Source organism: Ctenocephalides felis, unplaced genomic scaffold (genome assembly GCF_003426905.1).
Source record: "Ctenocephalides felis isolate EL2017-DRISC unplaced genomic scaffold, ASM342690v1 CF-g0.4_SCAFFOLD_03572, whole genome shotgun sequence".
Classification (NCBI taxonomy): Eukaryota; Metazoa; Arthropoda; class Insecta; order Siphonaptera; family Pulicidae; genus Ctenocephalides; species Ctenocephalides felis.
In genome coordinates, this window is record NW_020539726.1 from 22061234 (window position 1) to 22080953 (window position 19720).

At 27.1% G+C, this 19720-nt stretch overlaps 1 protein-coding gene across 1 annotated transcript; it reads left to right on the top strand.

Moving 5' to 3' along the window:
* The first annotated feature begins 1186 nt into the window (after nucleotides 1-1186).
* LOC113388210 (facilitated trehalose transporter Tret1-2 homolog) lies at nucleotides 1187-14102 on the top strand. The gene is made up of 9 exons (XM_026625611.1): nucleotides 1187-1234; nucleotides 7552-7687; nucleotides 9475-9689; nucleotides 10894-11038; nucleotides 11116-11314; nucleotides 11371-11531; nucleotides 11608-11803; nucleotides 12091-12274; nucleotides 13896-14102. The coding sequence occupies exons 1-9, from the start codon at nucleotides 1187-1189 to the stop codon at nucleotides 14100-14102; spliced, it is 1491 nt and encodes a 496-aa protein (XP_026481396.1).
* Nucleotides 14103-19720: the final 5618 nt, after the last annotated feature.

Here is a 19720-nt window from a genome sequence, read left to right on the forward strand (position 1 = left end):
AATCGATCATATCACATTTGAAGCATGATTTTAATTGCATTATTATTTTTAAATATTATACCTATTTTTAATCCTATTATAAATAAATAATTTATAATTTATTATTATATAAACGTGTATAATGGTTGGAACTAATAAATGTGTGCATCACGAGTATTGTCATATTACTCTTTATTCAAAATTGGTATATGATATATTACCAATTTATAATATATATATATATGTAATTGGCCATATTGCCAATGACTGTAGCAAACAAGTTTTACTTCAATCGCGTGTGAACCTTACGCGCACTATTTTTTTATATAGCAAGTTTTGGCTATAACATCATAGCATTCATAGAGTGGAAAATAAAGTTTAATATCCTTATACCTTGATATCCTTAGTATAAGTTATGCTAAAAATAACAACACTTATATTTGTGGTAAGAGGATGTGCTCTATGGTAATATGGTAATATACTACTACAATAGAACTAAACATGAATAACAGTTAGTAAAATATCTGATAGTTTCAAATAGAAATGTTAAATAATTTCTATTCTAGTCTCAGAACAATCAGAATACGCTATGCGATATTTTAATAATTGTTATTCATGTTTATTTCTGTTGTCGGTCACAAAAAAATATTACCATAGTACACAATGCACATCTTCATACCATGCAGTATTAGTTTCATTTATGTTCCACTGAATGATGGATACGATCTTAGCCAAATCGTATGCATATTAAATATACATTAAATAATTTTTACAATTTTTAGTGATGTAACGCCCAATCTTTGGACTTAACTCATATATAAGAGACTCATATATAAATTTAAGTTTGTGTGTGTATCCATATAAGATAAAGTTAATTATGCATCCTTGTGATCGTCTTTCATTGTTAATAACTTTTATCAGTCACTCAAACAATTTTTTCGTTAAAATTTATTTATAATCTACATTTGTCGCAAATGACAATGGCTCAAACGCAAGATACTCGTGTTTGCACAGCAAGACGCAGGACATTCATGAATTTAATTAAATGTAATTGTTTGTGAATTATTTGAACAAACTAGAATTGTTCGTTACTTGTACGTAGCCCATCTAGGATAGGTGATGGTTGTCACAGTAGTGTCTGATAAGAGCTCCTAGTGATAGCCCAATAGAGTTATACCTATTAGAGAGATAGATTTTAGACTAAAACATGGAGAGAATTCGCAGGAAGGAACGGCGAAGGGCGATTTTCAAACAGGTACATACAGTTTTTCGTGGAAATAAATTTTCATAAAATTAAAATAAAATTTCGTTGGTGCCTCAATTTAAATTGCTCGTAAAGGAGAAATTTTGCAGTGATATACGTGTTGGGTTTTAACAGATAAACTGGAATAAAAATTTATTAAAATTTTTAATACGGTTAATTAACCCACATCAAAATATTCGAAGTTTATTGAATAGCATTTACCGATTTGAATAAAATAATAATATTTAATTGCTTAAAACATTAATGGGACATAAATTTTTATAAATAAAATTAAACCTAAAATAGTAAAGTAAAAGTAAAAGTATTTAAGTAGCTATGCAAGTTCACCGTGGAAATATAAAATTTCGATAGTGACTTAATCCAGTTTTGTTATAAAAAAAGAATTTAGTTTTTCAAAAAAATTTAGTTTTTCGTGAAAATAAATTTTACTTCTATAAAATGAAATTGGTGCTTTAATTTAATATCCAGGATGAGAAGACTTCTCACAGTAATTTTTGTGTTAATTTGAACTATTAAATTCTTATGGTTAAATCATCGAAAACTAAATATTTTAATTGTATAAAAGTGCTTTTTAAGAATGTTACAAGTAGTTAAAACATCAATCAGACACATTTTGTAATAATAAAATGAAACCTAAAATAGTAAAACGATCCACGTAGACACAAAACTATTTTTTCAATCAGGTATCTTTAGTTTATTGTATTAATAATTTTTACTTAATTTAAAATAATATTTTGTTAATGTCTTAATCTAAAATTCTTCATAAATCATCCAAAGTTATTTTTTTATTGAAACGTTTTTTCTGATTTAGAGCCCCACGAATAACTTCAAAAATATTTGTATGCTGATATTAGAATATTAAACAGACTTATATTTTGATAATTAAAATAAAAACTAAAATAGTCTAACTTTTATGGAGAAAAAGAAGAAAGGCTATGTTCAAACATAATCAGTTATACATAAGTAGATAAATCAGTTTTTCGTGGAAATAAATTTTACTAATGATAAAATAAAATTTTGTCTGTGACTTAATTTAAATTCCTTGTAAAAAATTTTTTTTTGAATGATATATGTGTGGAGTTTTAATAGACAATTTTAACTATTAAATTCTTACGATAAAATGATCTAAATCTAATTAAATAAATTTGTATACATCAGTCAAACTCATTTTATATAATTAAAATAAAACCTTAAATACGTTTAAGACATAGAACTGTTATAGGGAAATAAATTTTACTTATTTTGAAATATTTTTTTCTGGTATTTTAATTTAAATTTTTGTTAAAAAAGAATTCTTACAGTGAATTACGTTTTGAGTTTGAAAAGATAAATTAAAATAATAAAATATAAAATTATAGAAAAACTGAATATTTTAATTTTATTGAAACGCTCAGTTCTGATACCTTATAATACATGATTTTCTAATCGTTAAACAGTAACTAATTGTTAAAATAATTTGCTAATTAGTAATATAAAAAAAAGAAATAAAAATTAATAGAGTCTGCTTAATTTTCCTTTAATTGAAGTAACATTTAAATCCAAATAAACTTGGTTATCATATTTATATAATAAAATGTGTAAATTCGTAAATGTGAATATCCGGATAGTATGTTGTGCACCCCTGGGCTTACAACAATTTATGTTGTGGATCCGTTGCCAACAATTATGTTGCGTACCAACGATGTCAACAATTAAAATTAGGTTCTTCTGCTGCTATCATAAACTTTACCACTGTGGAATATTTAATTAAACATCTGAAGACATTTATAAATTTTATTTAATTCATTACTTGGTTACACTTAATACACAATTGATATTTTTGAATAAGAGTGATGTGAACTGTTTGGCGTTTAGTCGACAAATGAACGCCAATCGGTAGTCTCTCGGCTTTTTATAATCTCTGATGGTGACGTAATTATTCTTCCAGAAAAATACGTTAAAAATTATTCATACTTGTTTACTTTAGACGCAAAACCCTACAAAACCGTTACTGACTTGCATACAATGTTGCAACGGTCATGCGTCATTCTTATCTCTGATACAATCTATGAGCTGTAAGCCAACAACGTATTGCGTCTTTCATATTGATTGTTATATCGAATTTATAATATTATTTATAACTATTGTAAAGGGTGAATACCACAACAAGTAATATTCTAAATGTCCTCATAATAGTATTTTAAAAATATATTATTTGTAATTAGTTTTAATGTTTTATTATTTCAATAACAATTAAGAACGTTGGAATAACAAAAATATCAGTTTTAGTGTTAATCAGTGAAAAGAAAATCAGAAAAAAAATTCTGATGCCTTACTTTAAGATTTTTTTAGTATAGTAATTTTCATCAGTACATGTACAATATATAAATTAAAAAAAAATATTATTTTTTTCAAGAATGTCATTATATAACAGTTTATATGCGCATCAAGATTGCATCATTTGCATTATAAAGCTATAATTTATTAACCTCTCTACTACAAAAACAACCTCGGCGATAAAATTTAAAATTTTTATCCTTGTTTAAAAATAGTGACAAAACCGCCACTTACTCGTATATAAAGAGTATATTATTACGAGACTATGTTTTAATTTGGTTTCAAATGCTAATTATTATTTTTAAAAAAAGTATTAAAATTTATTGTTAATAAATAATATGAATAAAATACTAAATATAAACTAAATGTTTAATATATTTTCCTAAAATGTATATAGATCCCTATTAACAATGACCATCATAAAAACTATTTTATTCTGTTAAAGAAAAAAATCTACTCTTAATTTTAGTTCTGTTTTTAAAGTCAGAATCATAATAAAAATAGAGTAAAACATGAATCATAAATCGTATTAATTATAATTACCTGATAATAAAATTATATCTTCGATTATTTGCTCCACTAACCCATGAAAATTAAAGAGTGTTTAAGCAAATATATTGATTATAATTAAATATATAAATTAAATCATGTAACATTTGCTTAAGATTAGCAAAACAAATAAAATTAGTCAAGAAGTTAAATGAAAATTTAAGGTCAACACACCATATGTTAAATTTGTATATAAGCATATATATTAGCAATTCAAATAAATTGAATGAATGTATTGACTTATGAATTTCAAACGTTAAATGAATTTAATTTTTCAAAGAGTGAATGTGTGTTAATGTAACTAATCTCTTCAGTATTTTTAAATACATATACACAATAAAAACTATAAAATTTATTTAATTATCATTATATCAGGTCCCTTTGTTTATGATTTTTTCGGTAAAATTGTAACAATAATTTATTTAATTTTTTAAAATTACTGAACTAATCCCATTTTAATCTATATGAGATGAATAAATTATTTTAAATAATTTTACTCGAAATGAATTTATATAACTAAATAAGTACACATATTTATTTGATTATTATTACACATAACACCATTTCGAAATTCGTCATTTTATAAAACCACGGAATAATTAATAAAATAAAATGAAGATTCATGATTAGTAATTAATCTAATTATTTATTGAAGTCGTTGATCTTGTTATCGCAAACATGTAATGGAATATTTGATAAATAAAGTGCATGTATATTAAAGTCTTCATAGATTTCTTATAAGAACAAAAGAGTGTAATTAGCATGTTTATTTTGTTTTAAAACATCTGTGAAATACTTATTGTAAATGACAATAATATTTGAGATTTAAACATGAAGCTGTAAAGCTAATAGAAAGATCACACCTGAACCGATTTCATGTGAAAATGTAATTAACCTCAATATAATTGTGTATTTTAATAAATGTAGGAAGTTTTTGATATTGCATTTTTGGTATTGTATTTATTGTAAATTTTCACGTTTTTACAATGAAAATTAGAAAAAAAAATTATAGAGTAAATGCTATAAAAAAATATTTTTAATTGATTTCTATACGTTTCGAGCCCAATTTAATCTTTCTTCACATTGACTTTCAAAATCAATTTTCTTCATAAAATATAAAAAAAGAAGCTCTATTATTCTATCTGTAGTTTTTATATTCCAAATATGATAATCTATAAATCATAGAAATACATTACATTAATAAAATGTAGGGAAAGTCCCGTAACGCCGGACGGCACCAAGCATCGGACACTCTATTTAACACGTATTATTTAAGCAAGTATAATTTTTTTCATTTCAAAATACAAGTCTAACATAAATCATAATTTAATAAACATTTCGTAAAATATTTTTTGATTTCTTTATAAATAACCTTAGGTGTCCGCCACTAGAGGACTTCCCCCTAAATAATATAACAAAAAGTTCTAATATTAAGCGATTCTTCATGTAAGCATTTAATTATTACTTTAAAACATATTGATAAAATAACAAAAAGTTTCTAATACTAAATGATCTTTCATTTAATTTAATTACCTATTAGAACCTTACGTTTATACATTGTTTTTATATGTTTTCTAATTATTAACGATGTTATTCAATAAGTCATTGCATAATAGATAAATTATAGTATTTAATATTGAACTTTGTTTCTTCGTACTTTCTAAGTTCATTATTATCAATTTTAACGCATAAACTTCTTTCATTTTCATTTTTTTAAATTTTTTTTTAAATCAATTTTTTAATTTAATTTAAGGTTTGTCGAATTCTGACAACCTTCATATAAATATAGGCGCAGTTATATGAATCTACAATATTACTGCAACAATAAGCAATCGTGCTCTGTATAACTACATCCGTCCAATTTATTTAAATGTATATACGTAATATCTATGTCATTGTGAATTTTATATGAAAATGCACCTTATCATTTATTTGGTAACAGTTCAAGGAGGATATTAAAAATCAGCTGTGCGATGACGCATAGATCATGTTTTATTTATATTTTATTGTTTTGGTTTAAGATAAAACCGTGAACTTGTGACTAATCAAATTATAGAAACAATTGCAGTTGTAAGGATAACAATTGATATAGAAAGTAGGGAAAATTTTTATTTTTTCTATATTTTTTTAAGAAAATAAGATTAAAATGCCACTTGCCAAGCGACTTCAAATAAAACACTAGATGATTATTTACATGTTCAATGATGAGATCTGAATAGAATTAACTAAATTTATCTTTTCGTTTTCTATAAGAGCTTTTGTAAATTATGATATTGGCTAATCAATTTATTTTTAATAAATGTACATGGTCAATGATGAGTGAATTCTATATATTATATTTTTTAAATTCTAACTCTTTTCTCTTTAAAACAATATGAAAACCTACTAGACAACTAATTTACACCTCAAAAAGAAAATGATTAACCAATATCATAGTTTAGTTTATTCTATTTTCCTATTTAGATCTCATCATTGAATATGTACATCTATTAAAAAGGAATTGATCAACTAATATCAAAATTTACAAAAGCTCTTGAAGAAAACTTTAGATAATTCTGTCTAAAGCTCATCAATTGAACTTACAAATAAAATAATCTGCTAATCGATTATTAGAAAAGAAATTGATTGACCATTATCAATGCACAAAATGCGAAATAATGCAAAAAAACGTATAGATAATTTAGATAATCCTATTTAGATGTTTTCATAGAGCGTTGATAATCATTTTGCCATTAAATTTAAATAATCATTATCCATTGAAAGATTTTCATACAGATTAATTATCAAATATGTTATTTAGTATAAGACGGCTTTACCATGTCTATGTGGCAAGAGCTTTGGCTGTGCAACCCAAGGTTCCAAGTTCGATTCCTATATCGAATCACCTGATATCAAGCAGTATTATTTCTAATATTTTATCTAATTCTATATCTAAATAAAATATTTTCCAAGTTTAAAAACCCTTTCCTAAGAATTGTTGCATCAAACTTAGAGTCATCAATAAAAAGTTTTGATAAAAAAAATATCGAACGGAGATGGGCCAACCATTGGGTTACCTTCTAAAAAGTTACTTTTTTAAGAAGAGTGTCATTTTATACTATGGCATGAGTGGTAATGTCGCAAGTATGCCTAAATCTTAGCTCTAGAGTCTTTCTTTGAACATATTATTTCACAATTAATAATATTAAATACATATAATATTTGTATATATTTAAATAAGCTTATGCTGTGAAATAAAATATACAAAAATCATATATTAGTGTTGTGTTGTAGTATGTCTAATTTGGATAGTTGGAGATGAGGGAACAGAATTGATTAGAAAGTTCCAAGGGCTTTCTTTAAAAAATGTATTGGTGGACGCAATTATAGATCTGAGTTTTAAATTGGCGTAATAGACAACAAAACTTTTTATTTTTGACAATAATTCATTTTTTTCTTTCCAGCTATGGTTGACCCTTGCAGTTTCAATGGCCTTTCTAGGAATTGGCTTAGTTCGCGGTTATTCCGCTTCGGCGCTACCGTCACTGAGAGATTTGTCTCCTCATTTAATTCCTGATAACGAGGCATTATCTTGGGCAGGTAATTAGTAATTAAATATGATAATAATGCCAAATGAGGTAAATAGTGAGGTCCGTTAAAAACCAGAACTTCATATAGAATATTCGGTAATAGCAAGATAAAAAAACAATGAGAAGTGATGTCTTACATATTTAATTATAGAATATACTTATTCAAACTCATTCATACAATTAGCTAAAAAATCAAATAAATCAATAAAAAACTAGTTGGTTTGGTATTTAGCCTTGAGGCAAGTTACATGAACTTCCCGATATGTGTAATTAATCGACTTAATCAATAAAAAATAATTTAATTTATGAGTGATTAGAAGTATTCCGAGTGGATTTATTACACATGATTGAAAACGAACGAACACTTTGACTCGGAGTATTTTCTAATAGCAAATTTTCAAAAATCACCAGTTTTCATAATTGAACAAGGTTCCATAGGACTTTAATGGTTTAGTATGTTCATTAAAATCAAGTATTCTATTGTTATACCAAGTAAATCGTCTAATTTTAATTTTAACAAACGTCAAAAAAATACTCATTTTCTTAATCTTTGATTAATTTTTAAAATTAAACTAAATGTCGTAAGGCCGTGATATTTCAATAAGTTGTATAAGACCGTGATATATATCGCTAAAAAAAGTTCCATAAAAATCGGCTTAAATTTTTTTTTCAACAGTTAATTACAAGAAAACGGCTCGGTAGATTTTCACCTAAAACTAATCAGTATCATTCCCAACTAATATCTTACGAACAGTTTTTGATTTTTTTAAATCAATTCGGTAGTTTGAGCTTAAATGTGGACGAAAAGTTTAACACTTTTTTTCAAATTACAAAGAAACGGTTTGGCAGATCGTCTCACATAACTGACAAACAATAGTCCTCTTTGAGATAAATTTCTGAAATCGGTTCAAGCGTTTTTGAGAAAACGTCGATCAAAGGTCTAATTTTGACAAATGCCAAAAAAACGATACTAATTTTTGCAAACTTTGATGAATTTTTAAAGCTAAACGAGTTGTCGTAGAGCCGTAATATTTTAGTATAATCTAGAAGACTATGGTATCTACCGTCAAAAAAATAATAATAATTATCGTCGATTTTTTTTTAAATCTTTATTACAAGAAAACGGCCCGATCGATCTTTACCAAAAACTAATCAGCACGATTCCCAACCAATATCTTTCGAACGGTTTTTCGAACGTCGCAGCCGATCGTCACACAAAACTCAGAAACGCTAGTCCTCATCGAAATACATCGAATGGCTTTTAAATTTTTGAAATCGGCCCAACCGTTTTTGAGAAAACGTCGATTTACGGCAAAAAATCTGTTCACATACACGCGCACACACACACACACACACACATACACACACACACATACTTTTTCCAAATTTGGTCTCATTCGATTCAGAATGGCTTGAAACGTCGAGAAAACATAAAATTAGCGAATCGGATTTTTTTATGAAAACATAAACTTCTCCTTCGGGAAGTTAAAAATATTTTCAGTTTTCAAATGTAATAGCTTAGCAGCATATTTTCAAATATCTTTTCTTTAAACTCATGTGATCCTTCTTCTCTGTCCTCTTTATGTATGTGATCTTTCTCTATCTTTCTTAATTATATTTTCTTCAAACTCATGTGATCCTTCTTTTCTGTCCTTTTTATGCATGTGATTCTTTTTATGCATGTGATCCTTTTTATGCATGTGATCCTTTTTATGCATATAATCCACCCTGTCTTTTTTACTTATATTTTCTTCAAACTCAGATGATCTGTCTTTATTATATGTAATCATTTTTTAGGTTCCGTTCCCCCTTTGGGTGCCCTGATCGGTTCTCTTCTGTCAGCACCTCTAATGCAAAAACTTGGTCTTCGGCGAACATTGATGATTTCATCACCACTTTGGGTTGGCAGTTGGGTTCTAATTGCATTAGCTACTGCGCCGTGGATGTTAATTGTTGGCAGATTTCTAACCGGTTTAATGGTCGGTGTCGTACTTCCGTGTGCCCAAATTTACGTAAGTAAATTTAATGTTCATAATATATATTGAATATCGTCAATCATTTCTTTTATTAAATCAGCAACAAGATACTGCACTTATAAGTTAATTATAAATAACTGTAGATTTGAAATAGACTTTTGGTGCAAAAATTTTAGATTCTTTGTGACAAATAATTGGATGGCTTGTCATAAGGATTGGAAAGAATTGGAAGAAAGCTTTATCTTCTTTTTAATAATTTTTGGCTTACCATCTAATTTAATTATTTGCAAATAATTGATAAAAAATATGGAAAGTGATTATTTTGAAAATTATTCATCTTTTTTACACAATTTTTTTGCTTCTTTTTTTGCTTCTATTTTTTCAAGTACTTGTGGCAATACTGAATGAGCAAGTGTCTCACATTTTAGAAGCTTCTTCTTGCCAATTCTGATATTTTTCACCAACTTTTGGTATTTATTTGAATAACAACGTCCTGATAAAGAATCATTGCAATGTATAACTTTCAGTTGGGTTGAACAACAGGTTTATTTGTCTGTCACCCACATCACTTCCCCACCAGTGATGTAGTCACAAAAGAGGTGTATGCTTATAATCTAATTTAACTCGAATAGAAAAATGTATTCCCATAATTTGGCATATACTTTTATCAATTTTCGCAAATTTATTAAAAATTTCTTTGATTGCGAGTTTTAAGGATAAAGGTGGAATTGAACAGAGAACAATAAAATCCAAAATTGATTATGGATATATAAATCTAAATACATATTTAAATATATCATGTCTTTTTCATAATCTATTATTAATTTACCGGATTTAGCCGAAAAGTCGAAAAGCTTAAAGCGCCTTACTGTATAGTAACCAGCATTGCACAACTATACAAGAAATAAGCATTATATTATTTGAATTCGAGTTCTTAAAATTGACCTCTATCCAATTTTTACTGAATAAATAAATCAAATGTAGCAAGAAAATTTAATCCATTAATGAAAATTTTTGCCAAAATTCCTGGAAAAACACTATTTGTTAAATCACACATATGACTGACATGGCCCTATATAAAAACTTTTATTCGCTTTCTACCAAATCTTGTATGTCAGACACAGGTCATGCCCATCTTTATAGAGGCAGACAAACGCGTTAAATAGAATATTGAGCAACAGTCCGTTTTTTACATATTTATAAAATCGTATAATAATGATTAAAATATTTTCATCTGTAGGTTAGCGAATGCTGTTCTCCAGATATTCGAGGAATACTTGGATCTCTTCCTTCACTATTTATGTCTGGTGGAATACTGGTCTCCTACATTTTAGGAACCTGGCTACCATGGGACAAATTAGCTTGGAGTTCTGCGATTTGTGTCGGTAAGACAACATCATTGATTGCATTTTTACTCCAAACCTAATTTCTTTTTACCTGTTAATATTTTATTTATACGTAGGTTTGATTATTCTTGTGGTTATACCTCTTCCGGAATCTCCGGTGTGGCTTGCTGGTCATGGAAAAACAGAAAAAGCTGAACTTTCACGACAGTGGCTTCATTTGGAAGAAAAGAAGAATGACATTTTGATGATAGAAACAAATGGTAAAAATACCAATGTTGAAGCTACGCCAGAAACCAAGACTGAAGAAATCAATAAGTAAGAAAATGATGCATGAAAAATGATTGTCACGATTGCAATATGTTTTTTTGTAGGGATAGTAATGATGAAAACGAAAAGGCTTTCTCATGGAAAACTTTAACCAGCAGACCTGTCCTTTGTCCACTTGGTATCGGTTTAGTAGTTTTAGCTTTGCAACAATTCAGCGGTATAGATTCTGTGGTGTTTTATACCGTAGATATATTTAGATCATCAGGTAACTATCAATTGCAACAACAAAAATTATATGATTCTTTATCCTTTGTTTAACTCACATTATTCATCAATTTAAGGTTCCTCTTTAGATGGACACATAGCAACAATTCTCGTAGGTCTTGTGCAATTAATATGCAATGGTCTATCATTGTTGCTAATCGACAGAGCTGGAAGAAAACCTCTTTTGATAGGTTCCGGAGCAGTGATGTCCATGGCTATGGCATCTATGGGGGCTGCTTTCTATTTGCATGAACAAGGAAATGATTCATTAGGGTAAAACTAAATATTTTATTGAAACATAGGTCTTTCTAATGTTGTACGTTGCTAAAGCAATGTAGTGAAAGAAATTATTTATCAAGGCACTTCTTGCTTGTTGGTTATGTTAGTCTTAGAGGCACTTTTTGCTTGATGGTTAGTTAACCTTATAATTATAAATCCATGCTCAAGCAATAATTCTGATATTGTACATGTGCTATTTTAACAAAAAATAACATTTGACATAAGTTACTTAATCAAGTCTGTTTACTTCAGAGGTTTAAATTAATTATTTTCTATTTTAGGTTCCTACCCTTGGTAAGTTTAGTAGTATTTATGATTGGATTTTCCTTTGGATATGGTTGTATACCATTCCTGTTGATTGGCGAACTGTTCCCTGCAAAACAACGAGCCCTTCTAAGTTCAATTGCCGGCTCATTTAATTTAGCAGCTATGTTTTTAGTTATTAAAACATATCACATGTTACAAGTAAGTAGAAGTATTAAATTTTTTGATAAAAATGCTGACCAAAAAAAACAAATAAAAAATAATAACGGTGCTAGTAACTTCGCTACAACCCTTTGAAAGTACTTGCATAGAACACGATAGCATCCCTTTGCCATTTTTACTTCAATTTTTAATATGTAGACCAAGGTGGTCCTTAAAATGAATGTTTTTGAATTACTTTGCTCCCAGGGGCTCAAATGCTTCCAAATTGATAAAAAAAATCTCTGAAAGTTTTAGTTCTTAATATTAACTTTAAGATAGTTCGCACTCCAACCAAAGTTTCTATGAAAATGACATGGGCAAAATTCCATTTGTTTTATAACTTAGCGACAAGTGAATCAAACTTTTGAGAATAACATTGTATTTGATTATTTTGATCATAAATGAAAAACTTACAATAAAAATTGGATATATTTCATGAAAAAGTATTTACATGGGAAAGAAAATCAAGAAATTTTAGCTTAAGTGCGGACTATGTTAGAGTTAATATTAAAAGTCAAAACTTTCAGAGAATTTTTTTATCAATTTAGAAGAATTTGAAACTTTGGGAGCAAGGAAATTAAAAATAGCCATACTAAGGACCTAGAGTGGTAGATGTAGTCTGATGTTTTTGATACAAGTATTTTTGACTTAAAAATCCTCCTTAAATCCTCGAATACATTTTCATTTTAGCAACTTACATTTGAGTCAGCACGCAAAATAAGTGTTCTCAAGTAATAAACCTCATTTTTTTAATATCTCTTTGAAAGCTCTTATTTAAGAATATTTTTGATGATGCTTACATTACCGACAGTATATCTAGCTTTTAATAAAGTAGTTTTAGTTCAGCAGTTGAAAACATTATTTCCAAATGAAGTAATTTATTTTTATGTGCAATTGCTACTGTCATTACTGTATATAAATTTTGTAATGGGTTAGCTGACCATCGTGACCTTTCTCACTTAATATTGCATATCAATTTGAGTTACAGTTTTCCAAATCACATTTGTTAGCACTTTTTATAAAAGTATGGTTTGATAATTATTAACTTTCCGAAGAAAAAGTTTGTTTTCATCAAAAAATCCGATTTTTATGAAACTTTTTTTGCGATAGATATCATGGTCTTATAGAACATACTAAAATTTTGCGTCTCTACGGCAAGTTTTATTCTAAAATTCATTGAAATTTTAAAAAATATAGTCAAAATTTGTGTCAAAAGTTGCTATTATGATGTGATGAGTCAAACATTGTCAATTCATTAAAATGTGAAATAATAAATTATAATTTTAGAACACAGAAGCACGTGTCTGTGCAATATAATTAATATAATCACAGATAATTGAAATGAGTTTGAGAAAAATCAATTGGAAATCGCATTGTTAAGATTTAATTGAGAGCGAAAACTTGATAATCGAAATAAACAGTTCAATTCTAAATATCTAGCTCTCAATTTCGATTGATTCGATTAATAATTAAATTAATTAATTATTTATTACACCTATTGAGAAGTTTTTGCAACTTGCCTTGAGGCGAAGTACTACTTTCAACTAGTTTTATTTTTATTATCACATTTAAAAAAATATTAATAATTATCATAAGATAAATAATATATTGTATTTTGCAGGATATTTTAACATCAGCCGGAACATTTTGGCTATATTCTGTCCTATGCGCTTCCAGTATTCTGTTTGTGATATTCTGCGTTCCTGAGACAAAAGGAAAGTCATTGGAAGAAATTGAAAGACGATTCCAGAAGAAAACACCAGTACCTCAAAATGATTCTGATTCAAATCATAAAGTTGCAGAAAAGAATGAAAAAACCAAATTGTAATAAAATTTTGATTTCTTAGGCTAAAAATTTTTTTTAGAAAATAATTACAATATAAACGCGTAGATTAGGCTATAAATTTGCAATGGTACTTATAATGCAATACACACCCCGTTAAAGTTATACATAATTTTACTGAATTAATTACTAGGCATTGATTTACTTTATAAAATATGAAGTAAATTATTGGCAGTAAAAAATCATTATATTGTTTTCCGGTATTTTCACATGTTTTTCTTCGAATCTCCATAAGATCAATTATTTTGATTCCAAAATTTTCTTCTGTACTCTTAATAATTTCACTTAATATTTATATTCATCAATTATACAATTTATTTTTTGGATTAATTGTACAATGACAAAAAGTGTATTTCATTTGTGTGAATTTATATGAGACATGACATGTATGTACGGAATTAGATGACTTTTAAGTAATACATCTTTGCTCTCATAAAATTTTACGAAAAGTAAAATATTTGCCATCTTGTACAACTCTATTAAGCATAATGTATATACGAAATTAGATGACTTTTATGTAAATACATTTATGCCATCAATATATTTTTATAATGGTAGATAGATTTAAAAAAAATATAAATATTTTGCATTAAAGTGCAGAATAATAAACGTTATTTATATAGTATGCAAAATTGATTCTGTGATTGATTATTTTACTATGAATATTCTATTCGTTTAAACTATTTAAGAAGTTTAAATTTATGGAGTTGAATTCGAAAATCTAAGTTTTAGATAGTTGGTTGATGTTTAAACATGATGTATATACGAAATAAGATGACTTTTATGTAAATACATTATGATAATTTATATGCTGTTTTATTATGAACTTACAGCAGTATATATATTGTTTTCTTTGAAAAATTCAGAGAACAATTATGTGCAGGTGGTGCTAGAACGATTATAAAATTTTTGATACTTTGAAGAAGATATTAATTTGTCATAGACACTTTTCTTCGATACTACTCAAACGATTGAATCAAATTGGATAACCTTTATTAAAATATTTATAAATGCCCCAAATCAAATACCTAAAACTAGTTGGTTTGGTATTTAGCCTTGAGGCAAGTTACATAAACTTCCCGATATGTTTAAATAATCGACCTAATCAATAAAAAATTAATTAATTTATGAGTTATTAAAAGTTTTCCGAGTGGATTTATTACACATAATTGAAAACGAACGAACACTTTGACTCGGAGTATTTTCTAAAAGCACATTTTCAAAAATCAATAATTTTTATAATTGAACCAGTTTCCAGGACTTTAATAGTTTATTCTCTATCATTCTACCCAGTAAATAGTCTAAGTTTTATTTTAACAAATGTCAAAAGAGCTACTCATTTTCTCAAACTTTGATAAATTTTTAAAATCAAACTATTTGTCGTAAGGCCGTAATATTTCAGTAAGTTCTATAAGACCATGGTATATATCGCTAAAAAAAAATCCATAAAAATCGGCTTAAGTTTTTTTTTCAACAGTTAATTACAAGAAAACGGCTCGGTAGATTTTCACCTAAAACTAATCAGTACCATTCCCAACCAATATCTTTCGAACAGTTTTTGATTTTTTAAAATCGGTTCGGTAGGATGAGCTTAAATGTGGACGAAAAGTTTAACACTTTTTTTCAAATTACAAAGAAACGGCTTGACAGATCGCCGCACAAAACTGACAAACTGAGTGTCCTCACTGAGATACATTTAATGGCTTTTAAATTTCTGAAATCGGTTCAGGCGTTTTTGAGAAAACGGCGATCAAAAGTCTAATTTTGACAAATGTCAAAAAAACGATACCAATTTTTGCAAACTTTGACGAATTTTTAAAGCTAAACGAGTTGTCGTAGGGCCGTAAATATTTTATTATGACCTAGAAAACAATGGTATCTACCGTCAAAAAAAAATCATAAAAATCGTCGAATTTTTTTTTTTAAACTTTATTACAAGAAAACGGCCCGGCCGATCTTTACCAAAAACTAATCAGCACGATTCCCAACCAATATCTATCGAATGGTTTTTGAATTTTTAGAATCGATTCAGAATTGCGGGCTAAAACGTGGACGAAAAATTTTTCACTTTTCTGCATTTTACAAAGAAACGGCCCGGCCGATCGCCGCACAAAACTCAGAAACGATAGTCCTCATCGAGATACATCGAATGGCTTTTAAGTTTTTGAAATTGGTCCAGCCGTTTTGGAGAAAACGTCGATTTACAGCAAAAAATCTGTTCACACACACACACACACATACTTTTTCCAAATTTGGTCTCATTCGATTCAGAATGGCTTGAAACGTCGAGAAAACATAAAATTAGCGAATCGGATTTTTTGATGAAAGCATAAACTTCTCCTTCGGGAAGTTAATAACACAAAAAAATATATTGTTTATTCTACGCAAAGTTGTCATGAAAACCTTTTTAAACTTGTTGACTTTTTATAAAGTAATTTATAAATAATCAGTATCCTAAAAAATATTATAAACTTTCTTTAGGGTAAGTTATAGTAATCGCAAAAAAACGAAATTGAAATGTTTCTGAACATTTTGGCATACCTCAGAAAAAATTGATGTATGTGTGTGTGTGTTTGTATGATTAGATACAATTCAAAAAAATGATTCAAAAAACATTCGATTCCTATTGATGGAAATATGTGCTGATTAGTTTTTGGCAAAGACGATAAAATGTATAGTATTTATAGTTATCTATTTGGAAATATTTAAAACAATTGTTATTAATCATTGATCAATATTTATTGTTACTATTTTTTCTCGAATATATAATTCTGGTACAGGAAGTACCAGCAATTTGCCTTAAAGTACGATGCCATGCACCACTAGTTTAATAGATATTTCACGAAATCGTTTTTTTACAATACCTATAGCATTTTGAACAAAATATTTAGTTGTAACATGAATTTCTGATTTCTGGCTTGAAACTAATCTTTTTTTCTATATACGATTATATATATTACTTACAATTAGAAAAATGAGATGAATCATATAATCTCTTCATTCTCATCAAATTTTAAATAATAATAATAATGTAACCACAAAAAAAATTAAAATTAGGTTAAGGCGGGGCACAAAGGTGTAATTTCAATTTCAATGATATTAGTGTCTAACTAAGTGAACTACATGACAATATATCACATGTTTCAAACAAAAAACTAAGAAGAATGTTCAGTAAAATTTCCACTGAACTCTTAATTATAGAAGTGCGTTTTTTACTATTTTTCTAAAATCTGTCATTTGTTCCATTTTACCCTAAATAAAAGGCGGAGTAAGAAGGAACAACCTAGGGGAAAACACATCGACGGGTTTTTTTTAATTTTAAGGGGATTTAATGATTTTCAATTTTGATAGTATTAAATGATACTATCCTTTTACAAATTATGTTTGGCTTGTTTTTTAGATAATGATAGTGGCTCTTTTTACCCGCGGTATTTTTAAACCTTTAACACTTTTAAAGAGCAAATACAATTTTAAAATATTTTCGAATAATTCCATCGTTATAACAGAAAAATATAAATAATGTTGTGGTAACTGCCGTTAACCATAATTTTTAGGCTTTGATACTTTGGTTTTATATTTTAAAATATTTGGTAACGTTTCTTCATCAAGAAAAATAATTTTTCGTTCGAAATATACGAAAAAATCCTAATGAACCATTTGTTTTGTTCATTATAAAATGTAAAAACAATTGGCAGCATGCCTGTTTTAAATTACTCCAAATTAAACAACCTCATAAGAGTTTCACAATAGAACAGCTGTAGGCTGTATAATTATACTAATAGAAAAACCAATATTCACAATTCGGATCTGTTAAATTTTCCAATTTAAAGAATTTTTCTGCCAAGAACAGTCGCTATCGAATAAATATAAATATTTTGTTCTTGAGCAATATAATTAGTTTGATAATTATGTTTTATCAGAAGCTCATTATGAAAGCTATAAAAGAAAATTTATCAAGACGGTTGGTAGTTGAGAGTAGCTGATTCATTCGTGGTTCAACGTTCAACGTGATCACAGCTAAGAAACATCACAGTTTTAATTTGTGATTTTTTTAAGTGAAAGTGTTTAAAATTTAACGGTAAGATTTAAAAAAAATAAAACCAGATAATTTTGAGTTGTCTTTAATTTTTGTTAGTTTAAAAAAGTGGGAATATTTTTGGTGACATTATTAAACCATTGCTACTGTGATTAATCAATACCTACTTGTGATTAATAGCATAAGTATAATAAAAATAATAAAAAATGTGTAAATTAAATAAATTTAATAAATTAAATAAATTTTAAAATATAAATATGTAAAGTAATTTTAATTTGAAAGCATCTAAATTATTTAAATTTTAAAGCAATATAAAAATATTAAAATAATATTATGATGCAAAAGTTTTAAGTGAATCTCTATTTTTGAATAAATAATACATTCCCAAATATGTATCCTGTATAAACGTTTTTATTCACAAGCTATTATTGAATACTCAAAACAATTAAAAAAAATATCATTAGTACTTACTGATAATAATTATAAATATTTTAGCAATATTAAAAATAAATTTTGACAAAAAATATACACTTACAGTATTCGACCCTGATCATTTTCAATTCTCTTATCTAATTAAGAATTTAAAATTTAGCGGTAAAATTTTTAAATCTAGATCTAAAACATAATACTAGATAATTTTGTGTTATTTTAAATTTCTGTTAGTTTAAAAAGTGCGAATATTTTGGTGCTATTAATAAAATATTGAATTATGTACTTGTGATTAATACCATATAGTATAATAAAAAAAAAAAAAAAACAATGTGTAAATTAAAAAAGAAAAAAAATAATTTTCGGGTTTTGACAGATTATAAAATGTATGAAATTTCGATTATGAAAGCATCTAAATTATTTAAATTTAGATGCTTTCCACTCGGGCTTTTCTAAATTTGTATGTATTTTGGCGCCGGAGTGGCGGCATCCGAGTGGAAAGGGTTAATACTGAACACTGTAGATGTATGTATTGCCCGCGATCTGTTTCCAAAATCTTTAATTATTTTTTTAATTAAACCGCGTATCATAGGCCTATATTATTTTAAACAGTTCGTTTTGACTATCAACTCTACCATCGTGCAAAGTTTCACCAAATCCCAGAAGAGTAAATCTGAGGTTCTCCTTGTTAGTACGTTAATTAAGTATTTAAATTGTTTTTAATTAATAATGAATTCTAATTTCAAAAACGTATTGATACTTTATATGATTTTTCATATAATTATAATTTAAAAAAAGTATTTTATCCGGGATTTGAATAAAAATTGTTGGGATTTGAGGTTGTGATTTGAATATGTGCTTCTGGAAATATAATGCTAATTTGGATTAATCAAAAATAATTTTTTTCAAAATCTTTATACTGTGCTATAAATTATTGCATAATATTGTCAAGATAAAAAATTTACTATATATAAAGTCAATAAAATAAGTAAATTAAAAAAATATCTATAGATTAGAATAGGTGCTTTCTAAATTTTGTAATTTCGGCTAAATTACAAATAATAAATTCTTTATACTGTGTTATAAATTATTGCAAAATATTAAAAAATATAAAAAGTTTTCTATAGGCGAGGCCAAT